Raw genomic sequence first — 10,000 nt, 5'->3', positions numbered from 1 at the left:
ATCACCTGATGATACCTGACGCTCCCACCTCCTGGTTCGACGGCGGTGGAGCGTCTACTGCCCGGCAAAGGCCCTGGTGCTCTTCTGCTCCCTCCCCTCCTCTTCCTTCTTTCTCGTTTTTTTTTTCTATTTATTTTTCTTTGCTCCCTCTTTCTTATTTATGTTTTTTTTCCTCTGTGTTTCTCTTCCTCCCCCCCGTCTCCTTTTCTCTTTTCTCTTCCTCCTCCTCCTCTTTCTTCCTCCGCCTCCTATCTCTTCTTCCTACTCCTCTTCTTCCTCTGTCTCCTGCTCTTTTTGCTACCCCTTTCTCTTCCTCCTCCTCTTTCTTCTTTTCTCCCTCTTTCTCCTAACCGTTTCGCGTGTGTGTGTTTGCGTGTGAGGGTGAGCGCCTGAATATAGCTATTTGTATGGATGGCTGTTTGTGTGTGTAAACTGTTCTTCCTCCTCTGACTGACTTCAGTTTATTGGTCCTGGTTTGAGGCTTAGTGTCATCAGGCAGACGAATGATTATTTATACAGCACTATTTACAGACGTCTTTATCCTCTTCGGCCGTTTACCGAGATGTACAAAGATATTTCGTAGATTCCTCTTAAATCCCAGCTATTTTTCTGCTGCCATTTAATTATACCCGACAATACAACAATAAGGATAAATGATGCGATGAAAATAACATAAATAAACTTAAATGACAGCCTACTACACACTCAACAGAAAACCTGTATTGCAACAAGACGTCCGTCTCTCTCAACACGTGGCTCAGATAACCTTACGCTTCATCCCCTTCGCTGATGGGGTGAAAGAACAACCGCATTTTGTGTTGGATTAATTATATCCTCGAGTCGATTTCCGATCGGTGGTGGATCGTCGGACCGTATTATCCAACTTGGATAATTAAATGCGATTTTTGCGCGGGATGTGGGGTGGGGGAGAGGGGAGGAGTGGGGTTAATTAGGCCTGTTTTTTTTAAATTATATTAGATGAGACAGCACGTTTTTATGTTCTGTATTATGAAGGCTGTTAATAATTGTGGCATTATAATTATTATTTTTGAGCGAGGGGCGTGTATATCTATATCTATATCCATTTATCTCTCTCTCTTTCTCTCTCTCTCTCTCTCTCTCTCTCTCTGTCTCTCTCTCTCTCTCTCTCTCTCTCTCTCTCTATATATATATATATATATATATATATATATATATAATGTTTATTTAATTATGCTCCATGTAAGTTAGCTTTTCGTGGATTCTGCAAAATATCTGTACTATGTTATAGTAGTGCGTCCTACATTTATTGGTAGTATTAGCATAGGCGTTACTACAACCGCATCACGATAATTGACGCCTTCCTTCCTTTTTTCAGTATGAACCGTTCTCTACGCCACGGCTGAAAGCGGAGGTGGTGAGACTGACGGCCCAGCTCACAGAAGCCAGACTTAACCTTGGTAAGAAAATCTGAATTGAATATTGGCTTCGAGACGAGTTATGGCAGTTAGTTCCTCAAAGTAAATCAACGAATAAAAAAAAAGAACTTACTAGTGTATGTCTATGTATATGTATATGTATACACACTAATAGGATCTCGTTTTTCATGAAATGATTTCTTTTGTAGAACTATTTTTGTTTATTGCTCACCAACCCTTTTTCTTAAAGCTTTTTACAAATACGTGTCAGCCTTGTTCACCCTTCTATGAGACATCTGACTTTATTTTATTTACCAGCCTTTTATAATTGACATCCCCCCTTTGTTTATTTCCAATTTCTTATATAATGAACAACATTCGTTACCTTTCTTTCTCTAACTGACGAGCCTCTCCCCCCGGACAGACGAGAGCTCAGCAGCCGTGCGCAGGCTTCAGGAGGCAGCCGAGAAGAGCGCCAGTGAGCACGAGCAGAAGGTGCAGCAGCTGGAGCAGAAGCAGCGACAGGCTCTCGAACAGCTTAACAAACAGCACCAGCATGAACTCGATCTGGGTCAGTCCTGTTTGCCGATTAAAAATGAATACGTGAATAGGATGAATATTACTAGTGTAAATGATGATAAAGGTGGTGAAGGTTACGAGACATGATAAGATGTGTGCAAGTACGACTGATGATGATGATGATGATGAATGAAATGAGAAATTATGCTGATCATGAGGATAGTTGTGATTATGATGATGGTGAAGATTATTATTATTTTTAGTATTATTCTTATTACACCCATTTTTTCTTGCAGTTCTGGAGAAACAGCGCAAAGATATGGCCAAGTTCGCAGAGGAGCAGCAGGCACAGGTAATGCAACAAAATCTAATTATCATTATATAATCGAGTTCCTGATGTGCATGCTTTTGGTTATGATACCCTTTAGGAATGATAGATATCCAAGTAAAAGGGTTGAAGTTATTTTGATCTCGCGAAAAGCTTTAGTCCTTTCGTTTAATTTATTTACACTAGAGTGTTTTATAGAAATAATATTTCACGGTTATTGGCTTTGTTTACACGTGTATAATATCCTCTCTTAAAATGTGGAAATGACACTCAACTCTCCGCATTTTCAACAGAGGGAAGACCTTAGCCGTGCCCACTCCGCCGAACTGGAGCAGATGGAAGCCGAGTGGCGCAGTAAGCTGGACGTCCAGCATGAAAAGCACCTGTGCGCTGTCCAGGAACTCAACACACGACACACACAGAAGGTAACACCGCAGTCTTATGATACCAAGTATGAAAAACGAAACATTTATTGATTGAAAGTTGAGGAAGAGCAAACGATTGATAAACAAGATGAAGAGAGTCCTTCTCGGTCTGCTCTTAAAGAGGATGAATGAGATCTGGATTTTTCAATTATAGCCTTTTTTTCCCCTGTGAGTTCCCTCCTAACGTGAATCTAAATTCCTCCAGCTCCGCGAACTGGAATCATCGAGGCGCGCTCGGGAGTCGGAACTGGAAATCGCCAACGATAGATTAGTCCAGGAACAGGAGGCCCTGAGGCTGCAATCGAAGAAGCTGGAGGAGACGCTGCTTAATGATACTGACCACAGATTGCTGGCCCTGAGGAAGATGTGCACCTCTCTCAAGAGTGAGGTGAGGGACTGAAGGGATTTTGAGCTTTTTCCTTTTCAGAAGTATATAGGCCTATTGGGTCTAAGAATTCATGCTTTTCTTGCAGCGTGTGTATTCTTTGGTGTCGCGTCTCATACTGTATTACAAGTAGTCTTATCATAGAGTCCTGCACTTACCATTCTTGACCCGAATGCCTTCATTGACAGGTCGAGTCTCTAAAGACAGTGGTGGAAATGAGAAACGCCGAGATCCATGACCTGCGCGGCCAGGTGGTGGAAATGGACCGGCTCACCAACGACCTGGAATTAGCCAGAGAAAAGTCGAAGTCCCTCCAGGCTAAGACTGAGGACCTCCAGGCACAGATGGAGAAGAGATCTATGTCTGAAAGGTCAGTAAGAGAGCATTTAGTCGAGGGGTTGAAAAGGATGATGGAAGGAAAGAGGACAGCTGATGGCAGTACTCGTGCTTTGTGGAATTTTGTATCTATCTGTCAATTAAAGAAATTTCAACTGTTGCTGAAGTGAATTTTGTTAATCTCTACTTCATGATATATTGTTCATATGATTTTTAAAAGTCGGATGTATAGTTTGATGAAAATGACACCAACTTCTACAGCCGTAAGCAAATGATACTCCCATACACTCACCTGTAGATAATCCTTACCCCTCAATCTACTTCGCAGACATTTGGTCAATGAACACAGACTCTTAATCGAGACCTACCAGAGAGAGTCCAACATCAATAAACGGCTGAGCCTCGAGAATGAGGAACTAGCATGGAAGCTTCGACAGCGCGAGGAGATCATGTCGACTTCGATGCCTTCCTCCTCCACCCTCGGTATGTTTGCTTTGCTAGCTGTCCCATACGAAAACAGCTGCTAGACGGATATCTCTTTTATGATTTTGAATATCACAGTTTCCCTTAAAATCCTGACTCTTTATTCTTTGATCTTGTAATGTATCAGAGATTCTTGCTACATTAGCACTCATGCATATATATATATACATATGTTTAAAATATGTATTTTGATATATTGTTAGCGGATTTCATATGATAACGGGTCTGGGTAGTATGGCTAGTAACTTTTCACGCTTTAAAGCAACAAAGAGACAGTGGTAGTAACAACATCAGTCCCATGGTGGGTTTGTAGACTGCTCAGTGTTTCTGATAAGTAGCAGTGTGGTACAGCCCTGTAAATTAATATGTACTCTGCTGAAATACACATACTTCTTTACAAGGCTTCAGATGTCTATTTGGAGGCAGTAGACCAGGTAGATCCTCATTTGTTGAACATCTGTGATTTAAACATGTCATGGATATCTAAATGGGAATTTTTCCTTGTTTTTGATGAAGGATCTGTAGCATTTAAGTTGTTCATGTGTATTTCCTTTCATTTCGCTTCTTATACTTGGTGAGCTCAGTCACGTGTCTATCTGCCAGGCTTAGGCTGCATGTGCTTGCCTCCACAGACATTTATTTTGCATGAAGTTCTATCCAAAGCACTGCATTCTGGTGGAGGTTGAAGGACTTTTGGTCACCAAAACAGCAATGTGTATGGCCTCTCATTTTACTGTTGGATATTGATACACTGGTAAATAGGATTTTTTGTGGAGCTCCCCATGATAACTGGAAACCTTCTACCTTTGTATAATACTGTGGAATGCTGCACATGCACACATGAAGCCGATGGTAAGACCAGCTACCATACATGAAAACTACATCATCCAAAAACAAAAGCTAAGGGCTGAATGCTTCGTTATTCCCTCCAGCATAATCATCATTTTGGCAGTATTTGTCATATTTGTAATACTGTATTGCTGCTGCATGTTTACATGTATTGGATAGTGAAAGCTTCATTAAATAGTTAATCTCATAGCAATTATTGAAGTACAATTGTTTGATCTATAATGGTACAGTAATACAGGTGCTTGTTCTATAAATCCACAAATGCAGACATACAACCCAAATCATTGGAGAGTAGGGCAAGAGGCCCGAGATTCGAGTCAACCAAATCATAGTGATAGAGTTCTCTCACCGGCACAGAAGCCGCTGTCGGCCCCACCCCATGCTTTAGTCTTTATTCTGGTCTGACCACCGGCCTGCACACCTGACTCCCGGGTCACCTTTTACAGATCTTGTGAGCCGATCTCCTGCATCAGCACGGCGCCAAGAGGGGGCGTCCTCCCCTCAGGCTGCCCCCCGATCACCCAGGTACGTATCCCTGCACCACGACTGTCACCCACTGCCCGTCACGTCCGCACCAATCTCGCACTTAAGTTACTCCTCGGGCACTTTGACTTGTCCCAAGCACACAGTTGCAAGAACACACCCCTCAACTGGCAATATTTCACAAAACAAGATATTGATCAATAAATTTTGTAGTTCAAAGATGTTATGTCTGCATTTTTTCTTAGACAATGTTTTTGGTGCCATATATTGGCTGCTTTACCCGCTATTGATGAATTTTGTTGCCTATGTATCATGAAGCATACGCAGCTAAGAGTAGATATTGTTAAGCAATGTTGTTTCTAAATTAGAATGCAGATGTATATATCACCATCTGAGTAACCACTTTCCTTAAGCACTCTCAACCAACTACAGTATGGGGTACCTTGTAATCTAAAGCATTTTTATTAATATCTAAAGAGTTACACTTTAAATTTTACAATATCTGAAATTCTTGATGCTATATGATAGTCTTAAAGCACCACCATCTTAATACTTCACGTAAGGAGTTTTTTCGATAATTATGAGTGATAGTAGTGTTTAGTTTTGTGTTGTGAATGTTATTTAGCTCCACCCTCACGTGTGATTTCTTTTTTTTTTTTCTTTTTTTTGCAATTAGAAGATATTTTTTATTATAATTGTTTTTCTCATGATATAACTCCCCCACCCCTTTCACTATTGCACTTAATTCCTCAGTAACAGGATCGAGATTAGTTCTTCAGCATCCTTGCATGACATCCGCAAGAGATAAATGTTATTGTTTACCCTAGCACATATGTTATAAAGGTTACCTGCTTTCACTCTTTGATTTGGTTCATGTACCTGATTCTTTTTCTTTGGAGAAAATAGAGTTTTTGAGACCCTTGATCAGGCATTTTTTTTATATGTATAGACAGAGAGATGTATTAGCTTTGGCAATGGCTTTATAGTCAAAGCTTTTTTGTTATGTGTATGCAGGTTTATGATGACCTCATTTTCACAGCAGGTAAAAGGCCTATAACGAGAATATCTAAGAAAAAAAATCAATATATTTCAGGAGGCAACAGGCAGGTAATGTCATGCTTCTAGCCTACGCTCTCTTTTCTCTAATGCATTTCGTGTGTCTCCGCAGGGTAGCTGGCCGTACTCCATCAGGGAAAGTGTCACCCTCCAAGGGCGAGGCCAGCAAGCGTAGGTCCAGGTTAGGCCTATCGCCAGATGACGGCATGAACGGAGACAGCAGAGTGCAGGAGCTTTCTCTGGAGTCACCCCCGCCATCACCCTGCGTCAAGGCAGTGGTGGAGAAATCAAACTCTGTCTCGTTCATTTTGGATCTGAATGACTCGCAATCTGATGATAGCTTTCTGGACTTGCCACCGTCCCCCAGACCAAGACCACACCGGACAGCTTCCCTAAGTGCCGCAGACCGTCCTCGGACACCAACACAGGCCAGAAGAGTCATGCATAACAACAGAACCAACAGCCTTAATAAGAATGGAATTCACATGGATGGCAAATCAAAAAACATTAATGGAAAGCCGAAGGATTTTTTTGGGAAAGCTAGAGGGATGAACGGCAAAGCTGGTGAAATAAATGGAAAGTCTCTTGACTCTAATGGCCACAGCAGTCAGCCAGAGTCCGGGCGCAGTGCCTCCGAAAGCAGCGAGGGAGGGAGCGAAGTGGAGCGGGTGTCACCGACCGGTCTAGCTTGGACAGTACCAGTCCACAAGCCAAAGTCACCCACCAAGGGCCATGCCCCTCGCCAGAATGGGTCCCCAGTCAGAGGAAGAATAGAACACCACCTCCTGGAAGATCCTGAGGAGGACGAGTATGAAGAGACACCAACTCATCAGTTCATTGAGGTTGTGGAGTTGTCCGGAGTTGGACTTACTAGTAGCTCAGAAGCTGCTAGTGACTCTGAACTCTCTCAGTGTGACCTTATAAAAGGTGGCTCATCCACAGACTCTGACAGTGACAGCAGTGAGGGTGAACATCATAACAAGAAAGATGCTACTAGCCACCAAACCCTAGGACACAAGGGTGGACCCTGGTGTCCCAAGGAGGGTGCTGGTGAAGCTATGATCACAGACGAGCTCTTAAAACAGTACACAAGCGACCCGCTGTCATTAGAGCCCAAACCGATGCCAGGAAAGCGCCCCATGCGCCGCCGGCTTCCCTCTGCGCCATCCTCAGACTCTGACGACAATAACATGAACGCCCACAACAATGGTACCACCGGGGATGTGAGCTGGTCTGAGGATGTAGACATCACCTCTAGCTCTGAGATGCACGAGCTGTGACAACACAGTTCATCTCCTTCATCTCGACCGACAACTGACGAACGACTGCGAACGATTAAGCACTGCCACAGCTTTCTAACTTGCCATATAACAAGTGATCTCTCTCATGGTACAACTTCCACTTGTGTAAATGCAGATCCACAACTTGTCCTTAAGACTACAGAGCCTTTAGCTCCAGTTGCTTAGAATACTAAGGCAGATTTCCTCGACGGGAGGGAAAAGGCCAGTACCATTTACCAGATGAATCATTTGATGGCTTGTTTGTGTTGTGTTTATTTTCTAGTCAAGCTGTGTAAATCCACACAACGGATCCTATTCTGCCCACTAGCTGCAGTCAGCCAAAGCAGCTGGGCTCCCTAGGGAAGTCTGTAAGTCTCCCGTGGAAGACCAGAGTTTCTCCCGGTGTCCTATTTGCCTCCGTGCCAACACAAGCAATAGGAGCATTCTGGGGCGATTTTTTGCCTTATCAGACCTATGTTTACTGGGTCACTTCCCTGTGGCACCTATGAATATATATATATATATATATATATATATATATATATATATATATATATATATATATATATATATATATATTTACCTGAGTACATGCAAGAGTGTAAGTGTCATTCTTAGAGAGTGACGCAACGATTAAAAGTCCAAGCCTAGGTCAACGCTGAGCTGTACCATAACCTACACACCGTTACCTAAGGATGAAATGGTTGTATGAAGGACTCAGCCGTTGGTTGTACATAATGTTTGCTGTGTAACTTTGAAAATACGACATATATATTATCACTCACACTATAGTGTAATATATCCAATAAGAGCATGACATATTTGCAGATTCAACTACAGAGCTTATACCCTATTGAGAGTCCAGAATTAATGTAATTTATTAAATGCACAATGAAAAGCGCAAAAAAATGATTGTTTATATATTTAATTGTTTTTCAAGTTACATGATATGTCATTACAGTTAATATGTTTTGTTAAAGATGGCAAAACATCTGTTATAGATAATAAATGGGCCACTAGGCATGTGCCAGGCTTTGCTGACCAATGACACAACTCCTACATGCCTTCTGTTGTTGCCGCGAGCGGGCCGGTTTGCTCGACTTGCGGTCTTGTGATCTATGTTCTTATGACTTATCAGGTAGTCATCATGTTTCTCAGTAACATAATAGTTAATGGATTAAACTATTCTTAATGTAATACGAAACTTGTAAAAATTGAGGCCATAGTGGTTGTTATAAATTCCAAGTCACTTTAGAGGAGGGAGTTGATGGCACAAAAAGAATGTGGCCACAACCTTTATCAGCAGAAATCTGTTATTTTGTGGCCATTTCTGCATGAACATATGCAGGATCACACACGTCAACATATGCAAAGTGGTGCCATGCGTTGCCTGTTTTTCTACCCAGTGTGCAAAGTGCTAATTGTGCTAGGGCTACAAGGGTCAGTCTGCCCACGTGGAAGGGGTAACATCCGATGTATATTATTAAACGGCGAAGCAATGATTTTGTGCTTTAGGGAAACTATGTACAAGGCTCTTTTTACTTGTTTTTTTGCAAATAAGGGAGACTGCCATACAGTGAATCCTTTCCTGAAAACACAGAATTTCCTTCTGGCCGACGATGATGATGTCATGACAAACAGATTTCTTCCAATGATTATTTATGCAGATAGACCATTTTTGCCCTCACATATTCTTAGAAGAGTGTCTTGGTTTTAATGATTTAAGAGTATTACAGCATTGTTTATACTAAGTTCAAAGCCCTGATGTGATCTTGTTTTACATCTATATTACAACCCAGCTATTAAGTTTAAAGACCCAATGTGATCTTACTGTAGGACATAGAAATAAAGCAAAGCTCGATTACTGTGTTTCCGTCTCCGTCTCCAGTCAGTGTGTCTGCGTATGCCTTTGTGGATGTATTTATCCATCTATTCATCTCTCTCACTTTGTATGTGTATATATATCTTTATATCTGTATATCTATCTATATCACATATATATATATATATATATATATATATATATAATATATATATATATATATATATATTTATATATATATATATATATATATATATATATATATATATATATATATATATATATATTATAATGTATATATATGTGTGTGTGTGTGTGTGTGTGTGTGTGTGTGTGTGTGTGTGTGTGTGTGTGTGTGTGTGTGTGTGTGTGTGTGTGTGTGTGTGTGTGTGTGTGTGTGTGTGTTTGCAACAGGCAGAACTACACATTTTATATCCTACTTTTTTTACAACATAAATGCAGTTTTATCAATCACATTCTTTTCTATTATTGAATCTATGATAACTTAAAAGCTTTGCATGCGCAAGATACTGTTCCCAATAGGAGGTAGTGTCTTTTTCACAACTCACTTAAAAAAGCGCCACATAAGAAATAAAGATAGAAATCAAATCCGTTTCAAATACACTATTATCTCTTA

The 10,000-nt window shown here is 41.1% G+C and overlaps 1 protein-coding gene across 6 annotated transcripts in view; it reads left to right on the top strand.

The window, feature by feature from the left end:
- Positions 1-9,403, top strand: part of LOC122252199 (uncharacterized) — a 450,493-nt gene extending 441,090 nt beyond the window's left edge. For all 6 annotated transcript variants that reach the window (XM_086530452.1, XM_086530453.1, XM_086530450.1 and 3 more), the window contains 9 exons: positions 1,358-1,439; positions 1,822-1,968; positions 2,213-2,268; positions 2,538-2,669; positions 2,875-3,057; positions 3,243-3,424; positions 3,719-3,873; positions 5,169-5,247; positions 6,374-9,403. In XM_086530452.1, the coding sequence (XP_086386578.1) occupies positions 1,358-1,439; positions 1,822-1,968; positions 2,213-2,268; positions 2,538-2,669; positions 2,875-3,057; positions 3,243-3,424; positions 3,719-3,873; positions 5,169-5,247; positions 6,374-7,541 (2,184 nt within the window). In that variant the 3' untranslated portion in view covers positions 7,542-9,403. The remainder of the gene's footprint in view (positions 1-1,357; positions 1,440-1,821; positions 1,969-2,212; positions 2,269-2,537; positions 2,670-2,874; positions 3,058-3,242; positions 3,425-3,718; positions 3,874-5,168; positions 5,248-6,373) is intronic.
- Positions 9,404-10,000: the final 597 nt, after the last annotated feature.

The sequence above is a fragment of the Penaeus japonicus genome, unplaced genomic scaffold (genome assembly GCF_977035675.1).
Source record: "Penaeus japonicus unplaced genomic scaffold, GWHDUDI00000001_assembly GWHDUDI00000033, whole genome shotgun sequence".
Classification (NCBI taxonomy): domain Eukaryota; kingdom Metazoa; phylum Arthropoda; class Malacostraca; order Decapoda; family Penaeidae; genus Penaeus; species Penaeus japonicus.
The sequence above is the reverse complement of the archived record's forward strand: the minus strand, read 5'-3'. Positions and strand labels throughout refer to the sequence as shown.